This window comes from Pleurodeles waltl, chromosome 3_1, assembly GCF_031143425.1.
Source record: "Pleurodeles waltl isolate 20211129_DDA chromosome 3_1, aPleWal1.hap1.20221129, whole genome shotgun sequence".
Classification (NCBI taxonomy): domain Eukaryota; kingdom Metazoa; phylum Chordata; class Amphibia; order Caudata; family Salamandridae; genus Pleurodeles; species Pleurodeles waltl.
Genome location: NC_090440.1, coordinates 1,909,416,573 through 1,909,437,225, shown reverse-complemented (window position 1 = coordinate 1,909,437,225; position 20,653 = coordinate 1,909,416,573). Strand labels below are relative to the sequence as shown.

The window sequence follows — 20,653 nt, the reverse complement described above, 5'->3', positions numbered from 1 at the left end:
CCTTGGGAGTAGAAACCTCCCCAAGCAGTTGGGACCACATAACAATTGTAAAGCACCAAAGCACGCTCCATCCTGGCATGCACCAACAGATCTTCATTGGTACACCCTCAACAGTCAAACAGGCTGGACGGCAAAATTTAAATGACAACAATCACAAATGGTAGTGACAAAAAGCCAGAATATATCCATATTTGCTTCTGGAACAGTCACGGTCTAAAAAATGTGGTTACCAATAGGGCGGCTCTGAGTTTCCTTCAGCAGTTTGAAATCGTCATGTTGCAGGAAACATGGTGCATGGAGCCAATACAAATTTTGGGATATTCTGGGATAGATGTCTCTGCAAATCAACCACAAAAACATGGACACCCGAAGGAGGGCCTCACAACGTACTGCTCCACAAAAATCAACTGGGTGATCAATCAGATCGACCTGGGAATTGACTGGCTGCTACCAATAAAATTGGAACGTCAGGCGCCATCAGGCAACAACAGAACTTTACTATTGATCAATGTATACATACACTCTAATAAAACGCAAAACTGTGAAAACATGAAAACATTGATCTGTATTCTAAAAATGCTGCAGAAGCAAAACAAGGACGCAATCCTCATTTTGTCTGGCGATTTCAACCTTGATTTGAGAAAGGGCAGCACAAAATGCCCTACAAGGACATGTGCATATATAACGTTTGAAACCCTGGGTTTGCGCTGCCTGACACCTCTTCCCGAGGATGCCTCATCCGCACAAGTAACCTTTTCAAGTGGCACAAAAAAATCCAACAACGACTTTACATTAATAAATGAAATCGCATTGCCACTGGTCTCAGCTTATAGGATCCACCAATGCACACAGAGCAACCATTTCCCAAAACTCATCAAGATCCGGAATGAATGGAATCAGCTCCCCACCGCTAATATCATAATTTCAGCCCCAGTGACTTATGACACAAAAAAACTGAAATGGAAGGGGCCGGGCCTTGACAAAGTAATGAAAGAAGTGTACCACAGTGCAGGCACAACCAAAGAGCTCAAAGAAACACTAAGAACGCAGGAACAAGAAGACCACACCCAAGGAGAACGAGTGATTGCTTGGATGTACTTGTGTGATTCCTTAATAAATACATTTTCCATCAAAAAACGTCTCCCAATTTCGGTCATAGTCAAAAAACAAAGTTAAGAGTTGCAAAGGAGAAAAGTTATGGTTCAACAGAACATTGCGTAACCAGAAAAATCAAGTCTCGAGAGAATTAAATAAAGTCCTAAAGGACTTACACTGGGGCAGGAAATCTGATGACCCAAGGCTTTCTGAACTAAGAGCCAAATACAATAAAAACTGCTGGATGGTAAAACAGAGTTATCACGAGGTCTGTGGATCAAGCTGCTTATGTCCAACAAACAGAAAAATTATTAAAAATTCTGGGAACTAATAAACGGACTAACTCATGGAAAAAATCGGCACACGAATGCAGGTGTCGACGCAGCCACATGGGAAGCCCAGGTACAGAAAATGTTCTCACTCCCAGAGCACCATGTGAAGGAGGAGGCCACACAGATAGCCAATGACTTAAGCAAGACTAATTTTGGCTTCAGAGTGACAACGCAAACAGACTTACCTCTAAACGAAAATGAAGGAAAGCACGCACTAATGACCATCGACATAGAAATGCTGATAAGCCTTATCAAGAAACTAAAACTGGAAGGGGCAGCTGGTCAGAACGGATTTCCGAACGCCTTGTTTAGAGGAGACCCTTCATTCTGGGCGCATTACTTGGTGCTGCTTTTTAACGATCTCCGAGGCACTACGAGTTTCCCAGATGCATGGAAAGGCAGCATTATTCCCCCTATATATAAAGCAGGCAACCCCGCAAACCCTTCAAACTACAGGCTAATAGCATTGATAGACGTGGAAGCTAAACTCTACGCATCCTGTCTACTGCACAACTAGCAGAGTGGATTCATGATAGACAGCTAATTCCACAATGCCAGACAGGCTGGTATGGGTGCTTCCACTAACCTGGCAACCCTACCCTGGCCTTGCTGGGAAACAAAGCCAAGCTTAAGAAGAAAAGGCTAATTGTATGCATAATTGACCTAAAGGCAGCTTTTGATTGCGTACCAAGAACCCGCCTGTGGGAGAAACTGAAAGGTTGAGGCTTACCATGCAGCCTTCTTTGCGCAATGATGGACTTGTACACAGGTACCTGGGCGCAAGTAATAATTGGAGAGGGCAGCCACCTCACCAACAGAATATTAACAGCAAAAGGACTAAAACAAGGGTGTGTATTAGCTCCCACACTGTTCAACTTATATCTTGCTGACCTAGCCGAGGCTCTTGCTCCCGTAAATAGCCACCCACCAGTATTGGCCAAGAAAGGAATTGCATGGCTACAGTATGCAGACAGCATAGTTTTACTCAGCCAAACACCTGTTGGGCTACAGCATAGCACCGATGCACTTCATACATACATAACAATGCAAGGCCTAGAATTGAATTTGAGTAAAACTAAGGTTGGCTGCCTAGTTGATAGGAAGTTTAAATCTGCTACATGGTTCATAAATGGAACCCGTTTGGAGGTTGCACCCACATATAAGTACTTGGGATTCACTATGGACCGCCTCTTGACTTTCAAGCCGCAGCTTGCTGTCGCTCAAGCAAAAGCCCTCTCATTGACCTATGGTTTTAAAGTTCTAAAACAAAAACTGAGCTGCCCATCACACACTCACCTGCTTTCTGTCATGGCAGCAGGGCTAATGCCCACCGTCACTTATGGCGCCGAAATCATGCTGGGGAAGGAGGCAGTTTTTTTCAATCAAATCCAGACGAAGGCCTACAAAACAGTTTTTCGGATACCACGACCAGCATCTCCAGCTCAGGTTCGTTTAGAATTGGGTCTGAAAAACTATGAATTTCAGAGTAGATGTGCCTTCATTAAATTATGCTGGAGGTTGCGTGCAGCTGAGATTGGTACTCTAAACAACCTATGTTGGATGGAAATTGAGGAGCAACAGCGTCACAACGATAAAGGTACCTGGGGTCATCACTTAAATAACTACATTAAAGTGCTAGGTTTGCTAGAAGCCTGGGACCGGAACTCGGGCAAAAAGGAGTTTTTCCGGAAGGCAAACGCTGTCACTAAGATGAAATCTTTAAATTCTGACAAACAAAAACTGGCAAGCAGACAGCATGCCTGGACTGTAATAACATCATACAAAACTTTACGGGCACAGGAATATCTAGCAGCAACCTTCAACCAGTCACTGAAACATCGGTTCATGCTTTTCCGCTTTGGGTTGATGGAAACAAAGGATATGGTCCCTTCATGGAGACAGCAGGATCTAACACATTCCTGTCGACTGTGTGGGTACAGACAAGAGTCATTAGAACACATTTTTTGTGTGTGCCCGGCTTTGCTAGGCCATAGGGCATTCTATCTGAAAAACATTTTTAAGACACTGAACTTACGCTCATGCAGGCTGGCTATTATTAGCTGGCTCAGCGGACTTTCAATTCCGTTTTCTTGTCGAGAGACCAAATTTATGGTACAGGCCCAGAAATTATTAGTGAATAAAGTTGAAGCCGAGTGTGCATGGGCCATCATTTTATGATTAGTAAAGCTCCAGTAGGTTAGTTCCATCCAGGAATCAGACTTAGGTACAATTTAGGATTCTCACTGAGCTTCACTCATCCACAATTATAGTGTTAGTAAGGGAGCAAGAAAGTCCTAAAGTTAAGCTCAAGATCAAGGTTGGAATCAGTGGAGAACATTTTAGCTACACACAACTCTTTACCATGATATGTTTTAGTTTCAAATAAGCTTTATATGTTTTTATTATGGGTCTCTATTAATATAATGAGTAGGCAAAGTATTCATATCCTTATGTATGTTGGAATTGCGATGGTTTTAATTAACCGTGTCAATAAACTTAAACTTGTAAAACTTGTAAACTGGTTATTCCTTCAGGAATGATTCATGAGATCATTAAATGTTGGTGTCATGATAGTCCCAGTGCTAGGCTTAAGTGACATACAAAAACACTAGAATTAGTGCAGTAATACTTCTGGTGGCCAGATATAAGATCGATATATTTGATTTTATGAAGTCTTGTTCAGTTTATGGATATTTCTAGAAAAGTAACAAGTTAAGAGGTTGGTTTTGGTCAATTCTAACTCAAAAACAACCATGTGCACAGATTTCCATTAACTTTATTACAGGTTTGCCAATATATGAAGGAACGTAATTAGCTCACTATGGCCCTCATTCTGACCTTGGCGGGCGGCGGAGGCCGCCCGCCAAAGTCCCGCCGTCAGGTTACCGTTCCGCGGTCGAAAGACCGCGGCGGTAATTCTGACTTTCCCGCTGGGCTGGCGGGCGGTCGCCTTCAGACCGCCCGCCAGCCCAGCGGGAAAGAGGCTTCCACGATGAAGCCGGCTCGGAATCGAGCCGGCGGAGTGGAAGCTGTGCGACGGGTGCAGTTGCACCCGTCGCGTATTTCACTGTCTGCGCAGCAGACAGTGAAATACATGTAGGGGCCCTCTTACGGGGGCCCCTGCAATGCCCATGCCAGTGGCATGGGCACTGCAGGGGCCCCCAGGGGCCCCGCGACCCCCCCTACCGCCATCCGGATCCCGGCGGTCGGACCGCCGGGATCTGGATGGCGGTAGGGGGGGTCGGAATCCCCGCGGCGGTGCAGCTAGCTGCGCCGCCGTGGAGGATTCAATGGGGCGGCGGTACACTGGCGGGAGCCCGCCAGTGGTGCCGGTCCGACCGCGGCTTTACCGCCGCGGTCGGAATCCCCATTGGAGCACCGCCGGCCTGTCGGCGGTGCTCCCGCGGTCCTCCGCCCTGGCGGTCAAAGACCGCCAGGGTCAGAATGACCACCTTTGTGTCAGCTTCCAAGATTCCTATTGCCAAAGAGTTAGCTGACATATTTTTAAATCATGTGTTTTGATTAAGAGGTCTTCCAGCCAAGGTCGTTATGGATTATAGAACACTATTTACTTCCAAGTTCTGACAACAGTTAACTTGTCTGTTAAATATTGAATTAGCCTTATCTTCAGCATATCATCCTCAAAATCTCTATCACATCTCCTTGAGCATACTAAATTGAGTGATGCTATTATAAGCTATAAGGAGTAATAATCCTCCTCCCTTCCTTCACATCTGCTCTTCCAGTATAGAAATCTCATTTGTTGTGCTACTCATTAGTTACTCGGTTCCGGCCTTGTTTTCAGTCTGTTGTGCAACTCCCTTTCCTTCTGCTTCAGCTTCTTTCAGCTCGCTTGTTGCTACATTCTAGCCCTGTTGTTTTTTTGTTAGCTGCTTTGCCTTTCCACCAGTCCTCCTGCTATCTACTAGTTCATTCACCTGCACTAGCCTTCTTGCTATCAAACAGCTCAGTCATCTCCAGAAGTTATCCAGTTTTTTCCATTCCAGTCATCGTCCTCAGGATACTTCTCCATATTTCACCTCAGAATGGATAACTGCCTTGGTGGTGCTTGCCGGAATGCCAGTGTTCATCCATTGGTAATTCTAGAATATCTATTCACATTGTCTTAACAGGAAAGCAGCCAGGGATTCACTGCACAAGTGTCCCTAAAAACTGAAACTAGAAGTATCTTCATGTTTGACAGGAAAGACTGTCAATAAGGGGAGAGAGGCAGCAAATGGAGAGACAGCTTCATAGATCTTTAATATGAAAGCTCACTCTTTTTCTTCACATCTGTTTATACAGCACTTTGGATAAGTTGAGTGAGAGGCGACATGCTTTTAGTTTTAAAAATACATTACCTAACATCACAGGAGTCTTGTGATTTGAGCCAATAATTATGGAAATTTGGGGTTTATTCAAGACATTTACGAAGTGGAAAAGGAAGGCTAGGCACCTCACCAGTCCTGCACAGATGACTGTATATCAGCTCTGCCAGCTTTATCTATTCTTGCAGGACAATGTCAACTACAGGAGGGCAGTGGCCTAATCATAGACCCTGAGCTTACATCTGATCAGTCAGAGGTTTAGCACCTTACTGGGAAAAGGAGAGTAGTGTTCAACCCCCCTTGCCCCGCCATACAATCTTTAATTGATTGATCACATTGTGTTGCTACCAGTGATTGGCTGGTTTGGCTACTCTCAGTCTCGAGTCCTCAGTCCTAGTTCATTCTGCATTGGGGCTTGATTTAACTTTATAAGCGCTTCACGTCAGCAGCAATTTACTACAGCAGGACCAGGCTTTGAAAGTAAAAGGAAGGCAGGATTGAATTGGTAGTCAGCCGGACCACCTTTAAAACAGTAGCCTATCACCTAATTTGGTAGGATTAACAAGGTTGTGTTTGAGTAACAGGCTGTGCTAATTTTTGACCTCATCAACTGATGCTCAGCAAAAGATGGAACTGCTATCTGACTGCCATCTACCCCCAATTCAAGGGACAGCTGTCTCATTTTGAAAAATATTACGCCTAGATTTGAACCCTACAACCTCAGGTAGGTCTGGACTAGACAGTTCAGTGCTTTTTTTCAACCTATTCTTCACACTGTATTTTTATTTATGCTGTAATAATTTTTCTGTGTTTACCTTGTGGGGCCTATTCACAAACTGAATTTTGTAATTAAATCTCCTGATTGAGTTGTTGAGCTTATGAGCTCTGGCATGCACCTATGCTCTGGACATGGTACAGAGACCTGAGAAGACTCTGAGCAGCATTGCAAGTCCCCCCATATTTAAATTGTTACTCTTACTGAAGAAGGAAATATATTCTGAAACACATATCTAGAGATACACAGCACTGGCTGCACCAACAATGATGAATACTAAAGACTTTTAACGAAAGTGAGTATTATGACGCACTGCATTTACCACAGTGGCACTGGATGAATTTTATGCTAGGCAGTGTTCTTTCTCCCCCCCACCTTTTGTGAATTTTATAGTATGTTTAGTAGTACTACAGTACTATTACTCACGTATTACAATGGTCTACACCTTTGCTCCCTACTGTTTCTGTGCAGAGATCTCCCCCAGACTGCATACATCTTCACAAGCATATGCCTACGTTTCAGTAGTGATTGTGGGAGCGATGGGGAAGTAGCTGGAAAAAGGCAAATACTTAAGAAAAAATGAGAGGGGTTTAGGGAGGATTAAGGAGTGGTTTAAAGAGGATTACGATGGGGGTAAGAGTGGCATGCATCCACCCACAAAAGAGTAAGCTTGCTGCTATTCATTAACCCCACTTGTAAAGCTAATACAGCCTTAAAGAACCCAAAACAATTGCAAATGTACCCCATGTTAGACCTGGAGTAAGTCCAGCACCACATAAGGCCAACACCCTCCCATGGAAAGTAATGGGCACGGAGACTTAAAATAGAACCCCATAGGAAATAATGTGAAAATAATTATTTTATTTATACCTTTTAAAAATATACCCAAATGCTATGTAGTGTTTAAATAAGTATATGTAAATAAAATGCCATTTTAATAACTTTCTTGATTTTAAATAAGTATAAGTTTACTTAAAAAGTAACTAGATTAATTTAAATGAACTCTATACATAAAATTTAGTCACTTTTAACATAGTAAATATACACATTTTACATTGGGTGGGTATTTTTTAATAATTCTTTCAAGAATAATTTTAATGTAAAACATTTGAATTAATTAAATATTAAATTCCAAGATAGGTTAAATAGGTCTATAGCATTTGAAAATATAGAAAATTAATTTGCATTAATATGTAACATGAAATTGTCTTAATTATATTTTTAAGTGTATTAAACTTTTGACAATTTCCTTTTAATTTACCATAGGGAGATCTTTGGCATTTTGGTGGAGACCTCTACCTAGCTTCTCCTATGTGTGAAAAATAGCTAGTAGTAACTTTACAATTGTAAATTAGGATCCGCCCACCATTGTCAGTGGATGGAGACCTGTAAATCTGCACTTTGTGGTAATTTTAATAGTGACTAGCCAAAAGTAGTCAAGTTTGTGAATAGGCCTGTAAGTCTTCTGGTACAGAAACTGTGGAAATAATACATGTTCTATGCACTAATAAGAATCATGTATTCCAAAATTATTAATGGTGTCAGTGCCTGTTCTAAGCACACGTCTGTACTTTCAAAATCTTTGAATGTCTACCTCATTTAGGGGGCATCGTTTTTTTTCATTATTTTTGTATTTTGTGATACATGTTTGTGATAAAAATCAAAAGGAAATCTAACCATTGCACCATATTGTCAATGCCTGACATACTGGCTTTGCCAAGCCTTTTTTTAAGCACTTGTATAGCCTGAAAAACTGTTGTCAGTAACTTAGGGCCACATGTAGCAAACTCCGAGATTGTGACTCGGAAATTGCGAGTCTGTCCGACTCCCAATTTCCGAGTCGCAATCTCGGATGCAGAACGGTGTCTCAGACACCATCTGCGACTCGCTATGGGGACGCAAAGACCCACCTCATCAATATTAATGAGGTGGGTCGCATTTTGCGACCCCATAGCGAGTCCCTGCACTCACAGGGATGGTGGCCTGCTGAAGTCAGCAGACCTCCATGTCTGTGACTGCTTTTTAAATAAAGCTGTTTTTTTTTCATTTTACAGCCCGTTTTCCTTAAAGGAAAACGAGTTGCAAAATGAAAAAATACCGAAACCATTTGGTTTTGTTTTTTCAGTGTAGGCAGTGGTCCATTGGACCACTGCCTGCTCTGAAAAAACATTCTGGGCAACATTCACAAAGGGGAAGGGGTCCCATCAAATCAAATCATTAACATTTATAAAGCGCGCTACTCACCCGTGCGGGTCTCAAGGCGCTAGGGGAAAGGGGGGGGTTACTGCTGCTCGAAAAGCCAGTTTTTTAGGAGTCTCCGGAATGCGGAGTGGTCCTGAGTGGTCCTGAGGCTGGTGGGGAGGGAGTTCCAGGTCTTGGCTGCCAGGAAGGAGAAAGACCTCCCACCCGCCGTGGAGCAGCGGATGCGAGGGACGGCAGCGAGCGCGAGGCCAGAGGAACGGAGGAGGCGGGTGGGGATGTAGAAGCTGAGGCGTCGGTTGAGGTATTCCGGTCCCTTGTTGTGGAGGGCTTTGTGTGCGTGGGTGAGCCCCATGGGGACCCCTTCCCTTTTGCGAATGAGTTACCACCAGTGTGACACTGGTGGTAACTGCGAGTTGCTTTGCGACCGCATTCGCAGTCACAAAGCAATTCTGAATTGCGATGCGAGTCGCAAATAGGAAGGGAACACCCCTTCCTATTTGCGAGTCGCATTCACAAATTGCGAGTCGGTACCGACTCGCAATTTGTGAATGTGCATCGCGTTAGGCCGTTTGCATGGCGCAAACTGCGATTTTCGCAGTTTGCACCGTGCAAACGGCGTCCTACATCTGGCCCTTAATTCCTTAATACTGCATCACATGAAGGGCCAGGATGGCTCCTTCCATAGCGTCATGGTGTAGTTCACACTGATGTCATCACTGTGGAATAAAGTGCTGTGATATAATTTCTGGTGATGTCATTAATATGCTAAGGACCAATTTCAAACTCTGTATAATCCTGCTTCTGCAGTACAGTATATTGGTCACAATTGTAAATAAGGGGAAAGAGCGAAAGCAGGACAGTGGAATAGGGCATTTACATAACCAGAAATCTTTACACTGTCCTGTATAAAAACACATATCTGCAGTTCATTGGTTCATGCATTACAAGTAGAGGTGGGTAATAAACTCCCCTCCCACCGGCCGAGTTCACAGAGTTTTGGTCACTCTGCGTTATGCATGTAATGCGAAGTTCTAGCCAAACTTCTCCGACTGATGCGTGGTGGAGTTTTTTATGGAGCGAGGCTTGCAAACGGTAAGTTGGCGAGTGAGACCCTAGCACAATTTTTGGTCACGTAGCACAATTTTTGGGCAGTCGGAGGGCAAGATTTTCCCAATTCTGGTGGTCAAGGATGATTGCGACCTTTCACATTGAGAAAACTGCTGCTCGAGTAGAAATCTACCACAACGGCAGTAAAACTAACTCAAGTAGCAGCACCCTCAGGTGCATTGTGTGGTGCCATTTGTGCTGATTTCTCAGTCTGGAACAAGCTCTTGGCGCCAGCAATCAGTGACATGTACTGATTTCCGCCTGCTCATGGAACTCAATGGAATCTTGCAAAGTTTTTATGTAACTCCGCAGGATTCCACGGAGTGAAACTCCCATGAGTTCAGTCCACCCCTAATTACAAGTATGAGGTATTATTGTGGTGAACCATGATTAGAGATGTGTCCTACTCTTAGTTTTATAAGTGACCCTGTGTGGCTGGGTGTGGAAGTGAATACTCAAAGGTGTGAGTAGTGTGAGTTGTGCCCCTTTCATATTTCTGGAACTTAGGTTAATGAGACTCAGTACTGCTGTTTTGACCCAGATTTTGACCAGCTCTGAAAATTGTGATCCCTGGGCAAACCCCTGTTTGGTACAGCTAGAATGAAAATGTAACTTTCTTATGAGCTGGCCCATCAGTAAGGGCTTTTATTGGCTGATCTGCCAGTGCCAGTGTCAATTTTGAACGTATTGTTCACAGTAGTTTGTCTTTCATCCTCAGGCTGCAGCACTGGTTCACATTTACCTGGATGGGTGTGTGCTGGTGACACACGGCGGAGTGGAGATGGGCCAAGGTCTTCACACCAAAATAATGCAGGTAGGAAAAAATGTATGGGATATGCAGGCCTGACAGCATTTATTGGGCAAGAAAACAGTTGTACAGCCACCTAAAAAGAAAGTATTTAGTGACGCCAATGCAAAGAAATCCCTTTGTTTTTCTACACCTTCAGAATAGACAGCTAGTACTGCAACCATACAGCCACGCTTGGACTGTGTCACTGTTATACATTCACTTGCTTATGCTTTTAATCTCATTCATTCAAATTCATATTCACTCATGCATTCACTCATTCATGTATACATGCATTCGTGTGTTCTCTATTTCTTGCACTGCTACAGTGGCACAATCACTCATCTATGAATTTACTGATCGGAGCATCAAATCAGCTTGTATGACAATTAGCAGGGTTACGACGAGTCCCTCAGAACCTGAGCTTATTGTCGAACAAAAAACACACATGGTTCTGTTAGATAAACTCTTCAAGTTTTGGTACTTAAAACTACCTGTATGTCAACCTTCTCATAAGAAAATTAATTATACTGAAATAATTCAATCATACGGAAGCATAGAATGCTTGCATTGCCTGTACACTTCAGTACGCAGTGCAGACAAATTCCTATATTTCTGTGGACGTTTCGACCTGTGTATCTATATGTGACACTCAATCACAAGAGGTCGCCACTGCCAGTGCAATTAATTGGTCAATGATGCACCATGAAACATTGAGTTCTCTCCAGAAACCTCCTGGTCTAGACACAAGCAGATCACGGGCAGTTAGTCATAGATGCGACATTACAAAAATTAAGTCACTAGTAGATTGACCACCATCAACCAGTTAAGTAACCTGCGGCCGCGTGGAGAGTTCTGGATCATATCTGGGCGACCATATGCAGCCCATGATAAGACTTTACATCTGCCGTTACAAACTCACAAAAACTAAGGTGTCTCCTTTGTGCTGTCCTGGTGAAAACCCAAATTGATGATTGAGTGTCACATATAGGTAAATGGGTTAAAAAGTCGACGGAAATATATGAATTTGTTTGCACTGCATACTATATGGGGGAAAGCTAATGGGCTTACGTACCTGATTGTATGCATGTGTGTGATTTCATTATTTCAGTTTCATTAATTTACTTATGAAAGGATTGACCTGTAGCCTGCTTTTAGTATCGAAACACGAAGATTTGATCTGACAAAAACAATATGTGTATTTGTACTGTGCATCGATTCAAAGAATTCATTCTGCTGTCCATTTACTCTGTAAGTATCCTTATTTTAAAGGTTTGCTTTGTCGAAGAACCGCATGCGGTGTCCAGCAGCAGAATGTATTTAGGCACTCATGCATACCTGTTAGCAGGGACCTGCTAAGGGATAGTAACTCATCATGGCTTTCAAGACTTACTGCACTCGCATAAATGTAAAACGATTCATTATCAGACATTTTGGAGTTCTTTATGCTGGCCTTGTGAGGTGACCTGGAACTGGTTTTGGCTCACAGTAGACCATTTCACTTGGTTGACCCATTCATGGACCCCCCAAAACTATTGCTTCTCTCTTATGCTCTGCCCTTTCAAGTTTTTAATGCAACGTGGGAGGAGGCGAATGCAGGAATCCTTCCACATGGCAGCTGCCTTAGGCAAAGAAGTCGATGTTCCTACAGATTTCACTGAAGCTTACTTTATCAGACAGATGAGAGGATGAATACTGCAGGGAAAGAAAGGGGGTCCCGAGGAAGTGTGGTACAGCTCAAAGAGAGTCTCATTCTGACTTTTGGAAAGTATAGAGAAACAACATATGGCCATGACTTTTACGGTGTCACCTTCAGAAAAAATAACTTCGACACCCCTGAATAACCCAGAGGCATGCAGCTCCCTCTGATTGCTGAATCCGAGTGGCAATCTCTGCTTGAATAATCATTTGATGTCTTTAATGGCTAGACATGCCCAGTGCCTAATGCATTTTGAACGTTGTAGTTCTGTTGCACCTCTACTGAACCAATCAGATTTGTTATATGTTACAATGGTTTGTTGCAGGAAAAAGTTAATTGGGATTTCGCCTTCCCCATGACCCAGAGTGACCTCAATCAATGATAACTCCCATGTACTATGGGCGGAGGTTAAAGTGTAAAAAAAGTAGTCAAACCGTGATCATCAGGTTTGGGGCCAGGTATTGCAAGGGTATTTAGAAAGGAGCAGATGGGCAGCAGAACAGGATTAAGTAAGCAAGATCAGTGAAAGTGAAGATGCACAATGAATCCTCATAAAAAAAATGTATTTCATGATTGTCAAAACATGTTATGCTTTAGGTGCCTTCTGTTTCAAGAGAATCACATGTTAAATAATTAGTTTCTGAGTCATAAGGGTATTTTTTTAACTTGAAGCAGCTCTGCTTTAACATAGAAAGAGAAGTATCAGTCTAGTAGCAAGGGCTGTAAGAAATGGTGAAACTATTAGCAAGTGCAGTACAGTTAAGCTTACATCAGCCTCTCCCTGTAGATCCTTCTGTTAAAAAGGATGTAGGAAGGACCTGAACTGTCAGAGGTATTTTTAACAACAAGCGTGTCAAGTGATGCCATGCTGGAGAAGTTATGGAGAGATGTGTGATTGTTTTCGAGAAAGTGCCTCTACATGACAGTAGAAGCTTTATATTTGGGCACCCACACAATCAAAAGTGCAGGCAAACTGACATTTTTCACTCTTTGCTAGGAATATTTTCTTTACCTGTTCATGAAAAGATGTGGCGGGGCAATGCAGAGAATGGGACGAGCTGTGGGCAAGGCGTTGCTCATTACTGAGCATTGGTGGTTTGCTTAGTGGTTTAGAGACACAATTCTGTGCACGTGCATAGGCAAGAGGAAAAGGCCTATGCCAGCCGTTGTTGGATGATTATCCACTTCAAAAATGTCATTTGAGGACTTTATTAGCAACCAAGATGTGCACAGTCCTGGAGGCGGACAATCTTGGAGGCGGACTAGCATCCTCAACAGCCCAATGATCTTGGAAGGCAGGCGCCTATTGAAGTGTGGAAGAGAGTCAATCACTTTTCAGTCACATACTTTTGCTTATTGGCTCATCCTAGGAGGCCTTTCGGATGCTCCCGGCATTCAACACCTTTTAAGGTTTCTTTTAGGTCAGACGTCTTCCTATACGGTGCAGAGCAGATTGGCTTCATATTCTAAACATCTACACCAGAAATGCACATAATGTGTTACAGAATTAAAATATGATAATTTTCAAAATTGAAGACAAGATGCTCCTGAACTCTTGGGCACTTTTCTCTCCAAACCGCAGGTCGCCAGTCGTGAACTGCGCATCCCCCTTTCATACATCCACTTCTGTGAAACCAGCACAACAACCGTCCCCAACACCTGCACCTCGGGAGGATCCTGTGGAACAGAAGTCAATGGAATGGCGGTGAAGGTAGAATCTTTCCACTCTAATGGCTTCCGTTTTCTGGCACCTATGTCATACTTTTATTTCATATGACAAATGCAATGAATCCAACTTTCCTATGCCATAGCTTACCAAAAACGTATAAGCGTTTTTCTATTTTGTTTTAAACATATTTTTATTATTTTATAATTAGAACAAACAGTACATATAATTGTTACAGTACTTTGTTTGCATTCTCAATTTCCAATTATCATTAAATTTATACTGCCAGACTGGGATGGTAATTTCGTTATTTTGTCCATTGATCAAATGGGCACTGGGAGTGACGTGCACCTGTCCCTGACACAGTGAAATGCTGTATTTTTTACTCTCCTTTATTCATCTTTTACCCTCGGTTCCCTTCAGCCGTTCTGAGAATCGTCATTCTTCTGGTGGGCTATTATTCATTTATTTATTATGATCCTCCCATCTTGCCCGGATTTGATCAAATTTCTTGTAGCCTATCTAAAGGACGTGAGCGTCACCATGCAGTATATCACGTTTTCACACCATGTTTCAAAGCTTGGCGTTCTTTAGGATCCCCACGGCCTTGTGATATCCTTTCTTGCCACCACCAGCCGATGTGATACAATATTTTCCCATATTTGAGGGCTACTGTATCCCTTGATAATCCCAATACAGCCAACTTCGTTGTTGGGTCTATTGGGGCTCAAAATGTGTTTATTAGGCACTTTCCTACCTTCCCATAACCAATCTCAATCTCAATATGGTAACATTTCTAAAGTGTATGCCCAAGCGTTCCTTTACCTCCACAGTCCTTCCGACATTCATTGTTTGTGGCTTTTCCCTTGGTGTGTAGTAGGGCACTTGTATAGCAACTTCTGCGAAGGACTTTCAGCTGGAACAATTGAAAGCTGCCCTTATGGCTACCTCCCATGGCCTGCTGCTTGCCTCCTCCTATTCCTCATCCTCAAAGTCCCTAAAATCAGTGGCTGAAAATGGGTCTGGGGCATTGTTAATTAATGCTCTGTATGTTTGGAATATTGCTTTGACCCTAAGTGGTGTTGACAGAACTCTGCACTTGAGGAGGGATCTATCCTATGCATCAGACTTTGCCTTTCTGTGTTTTGCAGTGTATGTCTAAGTTAAGAATATTTATAGTACTGGGTATCCTGCAGGAAGAAATCTTCTAATATTGATTGTCTTCACGTCCCCATTGCACTAGAATTCTTCCACCTTTTCTGTGCCAATGTGACTCCCTTTCTGGAACCCCCTCAAAACCCTTCCATCCTTCATAGATATTGAGTTCTACAAGGGGGTTCATTTGATATTTTACGTCTCCCATCCTATACTTTTAACTGCTTGCTCCATATCTGTTGCCCACTTCAGTGGTTTTCGACACCCTCACTTTTTCCATTTCCCAAATATAGTCACCACATGTAGCCTTTTGGCAACAGTGCACCTCTTTCTAACCGCAGGGCTCATTCCTGTTGTGATGAGAATGCCCATTGATTAATTACCATTAATTGCCATGCCCAATAATATTTCCTGACACTACTAAGGGCAATACCTCAATCATACACACTCCTACTTAGTTTTATTAGTGCAGTCCTGGATTGTTTCCCATTTCGTAGTAATGCACAGGGAGGGGTGTGGAATTCCTACTGCCAGATGTGGCAACACATGTATGTGTTTATTCTGTCCTGGGGACAAGTAGGCCCAACCTCCCCCAGCACAAGCCCCTTTGACTGCCAGTTTACAGTAGCAAAATATGGATCTGGGAAGGGCATAGTTTGCAGTTAAGGTAATTTTTGTGTCCATATGTTAATGCTGTTTGAGCTTGTATTTATGATTGATTAATGCAATGCCTATGTTATTAGGGTGAGCGCCCTAAGGAAATGTAAGCTCGGACTGCGCTACTCACAGTGGGTCCAGTATGAAAATGGTGTAAACACCATTGCAAAGTTAACAATATGAAGTTATGTATAATGCTTCCAGAATACTGTCTGAGTAGACACAAATATGTGCAGAAGCTTGAAAGGAAGATTGAAGATTCTTTGCTTTCAAAATAAAATGTTCTCAAAAAATGCAGTGAGATAAAAAATGTTTTGCTCAACTACTGTGAAATTTTATACACGGTTTCTTTGAAGTATCATTTAGTAAAATGTGTTGATGCATGCTAATATTTCCAAAAACGATATAATGGAACATCATTGTAACCAATTGAGACAGAGATAGAATTTTAATAAACACAAAAGGTGTTGGTTAATGCCAGACCTAATTAGGGCCCTAATTTTTAAAGAAAGTCACCAAAGTGCACCCATGGTATATTTTCTTACATTAGTGCAGATTTACTTCTTTCATAAATTTGCAATAATTTACAGAAGTAGTCCAGGAAATCAAACGGTGCACTCAGATTTGGCCAATTGGTTGATTCATGTTCCATCAATCAGCTAGTCAGTATGAGAGGTTAATTAATCAAATCATTCTTGTGAGAAAACTGAAAGCATGTGTGCCTTCCACGTGTCTAGAGCTTGCAAGACTACTGTTTCTGACATTGGTGGAGTCAGCTTGCCTGCTGGAAGTCAGTATTCAGAGAATAGTGAATCCCAGCTCAAACTATGAGCTGCTGGAGTTAGAATAGTAAATATGACCTCCCTGCCACCTACCAACCAATATATGTTCTCTTCCTAGTGTTGACATTTCTTTGAAATATATATATATATAGATCCATGAGTAAGGCGGTTGCCGAAACGCGTTGGATGTCTATGCTGGAATAAATTAATTCAAGAAATATTTTCATTTTGGAGGTGTCCTGGTTCTCCTGATATTTTAAGGGAGTGTTGGAGGATATATATATATATATATATACATATATACATTTTTTTTTAAAGATTCATTTTATTTCAATGTATAATAATACAATTAAATATGATGTTGCTGATATGCTCCATAAGGGCCTAGCATGGCAATCAGAAAGATGATCAACTCAGTTGGATCTTCCCCTCATCCCAGTGGGGGTTTCTTTTTTATCTTTATATTTTTAATAAACAGAACGACAATATTGCAAACAAAACTTAGCGCCATTCAAAATATGAGGAGACACACAGGCAGTAAAAAGGGTACACCACAAGGAGAAGGACCATTGCACATAGGCATGGCAAAGGCAGGAGAGCAATGCACTGCTGTTTAGTAGGTAATGGACAGTAACACCACTTCAGATTCACACAGTACCCACACTAACCTTTACATAGGCTCCTGTCCCTTGAAACTTCTTAATCCGATCTCACCCATTGTTGGGGCCCGGTATCCCAATACTTGGAAGAGTTTTTAAGTAGGTGCACATTGAGCCATCAACATCCAACAGTCTGAAAACAACCAAAAGCATAGAGGCTTATATTTTTGCATCTTTGCTGTAGGTAACATGGTCCAGCCCATTCTCAATCATGGGCAGTCTGCATTATATCCACTTTATCACAACTCTATGTTTGACTAACATCAATGGCAGTGCAGTACTTTTCCACACTTGATTCACAGCATAGCCCAGTAGTTCCATCAGGGGAGAAAAGTCCCCCTCTAGTTCAGTGATAGTGAGTAATGGATCCTATTTCTGCACCCAAAAATACTGTTTCCAGGGGTAATAGCAGTCAAGATTAATGAAATCTCTCTCTGGTATTTGCGCTGTGCCATTCCATGCTGTTAATGCAATAAATGTAGTGTAGGTATTTACATTGCCAGAGACTGTGCCTATTTTTCGAGGAGCTGTGTGTTGTGTGAGTACAACAATATTCCCATTGATCTTGACAGCCTTAAGCCATAAGATCAGTGAGTGGCTTCTTGTGTGAAACTTTGGTGTAAATTTGTGGCAATTATCGGCAGATGTATCAGGCCTGAATACCCCGAGTCAACAAGGCAAGTTCTGATTGTATGCTAGGAAATCATTCACAGTTTGCCTATTGCCTGTGATTCAGTTTAAAATGTGTAAAGGCATCAAAGGTTCAACTCCCTCCCTTCATTTATAATTACCCAGTGTGAGAAACTGACCTTCTGCATACAAACCAAACAGTCGCTGTCATCCTAACCCAGCTATAGTGCCCCCGTATACCTCTCTGATGAGGTAGTGCTGATGACAACAGTGTGTAAAGGTGGATTACTTTGACCAGGGAATGCCAGGTGACCTTACCACAAAAAGGAGTGAAGGTCCTTTGTATCCAACCCACTACTGACTCTACAGTGCAGAGTAGTGGCCAGACTTCTCGAAGAGGTTGGTGGGTATAATGACAAATCCGTGTTGTCCATTTGTGAGGGATAAGTGTGACTGAAAGAATCGTATTACAAGTCCACCTGCACCGAATGCAATAAAATCATCCTAGAATTTGCTCTTTATTAAGGGATGTTCACAACCACAGCTGACACTTTTCACGCTCACAAAGCAGCTGATGAGCTTTTTATAAGCTGTATAAAATAATGAATCATCAGCATAATGACGGTATATAAGAAAATACCCAATTCTCAAATTTGTGAGGTTGAACACTCCTTTTTGCAATTTGCTTTGAGCAGGTGGTAAATGGAAACAGGAACTTCTGAGCAGGGTGGGGGAGATGGACAGAGGTTGGGGAGGGTAGAGAACAGAAAGGGGAAGAAGTATACCCATGGAAAATGGAGAGTTAAGGAAAATATCCCAAATTATTCAAATTAGGAAGAAAAAGAAAATAAAATAAAATGTTGAAGTTTCAATCAATTTACTGCTTGCTGCTATTATAACATACTATAAATACAGTTCTCATATATTGTGAGTCAATGTCTGTCATCACATTAAATTACAAAGACCAATTTCAAATATGAAAACTAAATCTGAAATTCCAACACTTGGTATCAAGTCCAAAGATCACCAGGAGCAAAAAAATCCTGCATGTGGCAACACATGTTTTGCGGTTGTTCTTCCTCTTCCTCAGTCCAAACCCAAGTCACATCTACTCCAGCTAAGTAAAAAGCTGTGGCGGTTTATTCTTAAGAGATCAATTCACCATGTGTGAGTTCATTACATCAAACATATTCATCCTTAAATATCCATATTCCAATCAGGAGAATGTGAATATCTATGCTGTGAGACGCTTATCATCTCAGAAGAGGCACATCATGCAACAATTCTATGTAATTGGAATTTTTTAGAGGCATTGAAAAATATTTGGATATTCAAATTTTCCTGATTGGAATATGGATATTTATGGATGCATAGCGTCAGTGCTTCGGAGACACATGTCAAATGTCAGGTTATGTTTTCATGTAAAGTGCTGGGGATTGGTAAAGTGAGAGGCGTTTTAAAGGGAATTATGTGACCATTTTGCATGAGTACAGGGAATGTGAATTGAAAGACTCTAGGATGTTATTATTTTGCAACACACAAGAAAATGTTAATTAACTGTATGCATTCAGCACAAATGATACACATGCTGGAAACAGAGATATTAATAGGATCAAAGCAAACCAAGACACTATTTGGTGATGCACACATGATAACTATTCACAGTAACTGGATGTCCACACATCATCATTTGTGTGCTCTATAGTTCTATCAGTAAAACTATATGTTTGTGCAAAGTCAGTGCCTACTTCAATGGAAAATGTACTGTCTGTGAATGACAGTGCGCTACCACATGAAGCTGTAGTTACAATAACAAATTGCCCCTCCTCATGTCTATTAACAGTGTGTGGGTCTCAAACATCTGTAATTCTAACAAGTGGGTCATGCTTCCAGATGTTTGGGAACCACTGTATTATAGGAATGTATCAGGTTGTTGGGTTTATTGATAAATTAGGTAGGTAGTGTTTTTTCATTATAAATGAATTATTTTAAATTATTAGTATGTTAATTATTTTAGTTGCTATTTGTTAAATTCATTTAAACCTATGAAACATATATATTTTTTTACAAACAAATATAATTTTTTTACAGGTTGCAGGGTGAATGAGGGTAGTATAAGTTTTAAAGTGTATATTAATTGTAGCTAATTCGTTCATATTTTACATTTGTAGCTTTTTTGTTTACTTGTTTTATAATGTTAAATTTATTTACTTTTATTTTTGTTGATGTGGGGCTTATTTATGAATGGAGTAGGTAGTCTTTAAATAAAAATCAATATATTAATTGATTGGTTTACAAATTGTGTTACTTTTTCATGAAAATGGAATATGTGATTATTTGATTATTTTCTAAAACCATTATTTAATAATATGTCTTCAGTATGGTTTGTGGGGTATTTTGGTGGAATTGGTGAGTTGTGTTTTCTAAAAGAATTAAGTTATAATTAATTACAAACTTTAATGTGTGTAAAATTTCAAAATCGTAAACAAAGTTCATGGTTTTTTAAAATCATTTTTTAAATTTTCCTAGGGCTTTTTTTATGTGAGAGTTGAAATGATATTATTAATTTAGTTTAAATAGTTCTTAAAAGTTTTCATCTATTTGTACAATTTAAATTTTATTTCAACAATCTTACAAAATGTTAAGATTTTTATTTGCAATTTAGGTTTTTAAAAAGTTTTCTTTCTTTGTTTGTTTAGATAATTGTACATGTGTACTTATATTTTTTGGGTATTTTGAATTTGATCCCTCCAATGTATGTTCTTGCCCCAGTGTTTGT

General features: G+C 41.2%; 1 protein-coding gene across 1 annotated transcript in view; it reads left to right on the top strand.

The window, feature by feature from the left end:
- The window catches only part of LOC138285751 (aldehyde oxidase-like), a 588,222-nt gene that overhangs the window by 452,551 nt on the left and 115,018 nt on the right, over positions 1 to 20,653 (top strand). Inside the window, 2 exon segments of the mRNA XM_069226091.1 lie at positions 10,558 to 10,653; positions 13,908 to 14,036. Coding sequence (XP_069082192.1) covers positions 10,558 to 10,653; positions 13,908 to 14,036 — 225 coding nt within the window.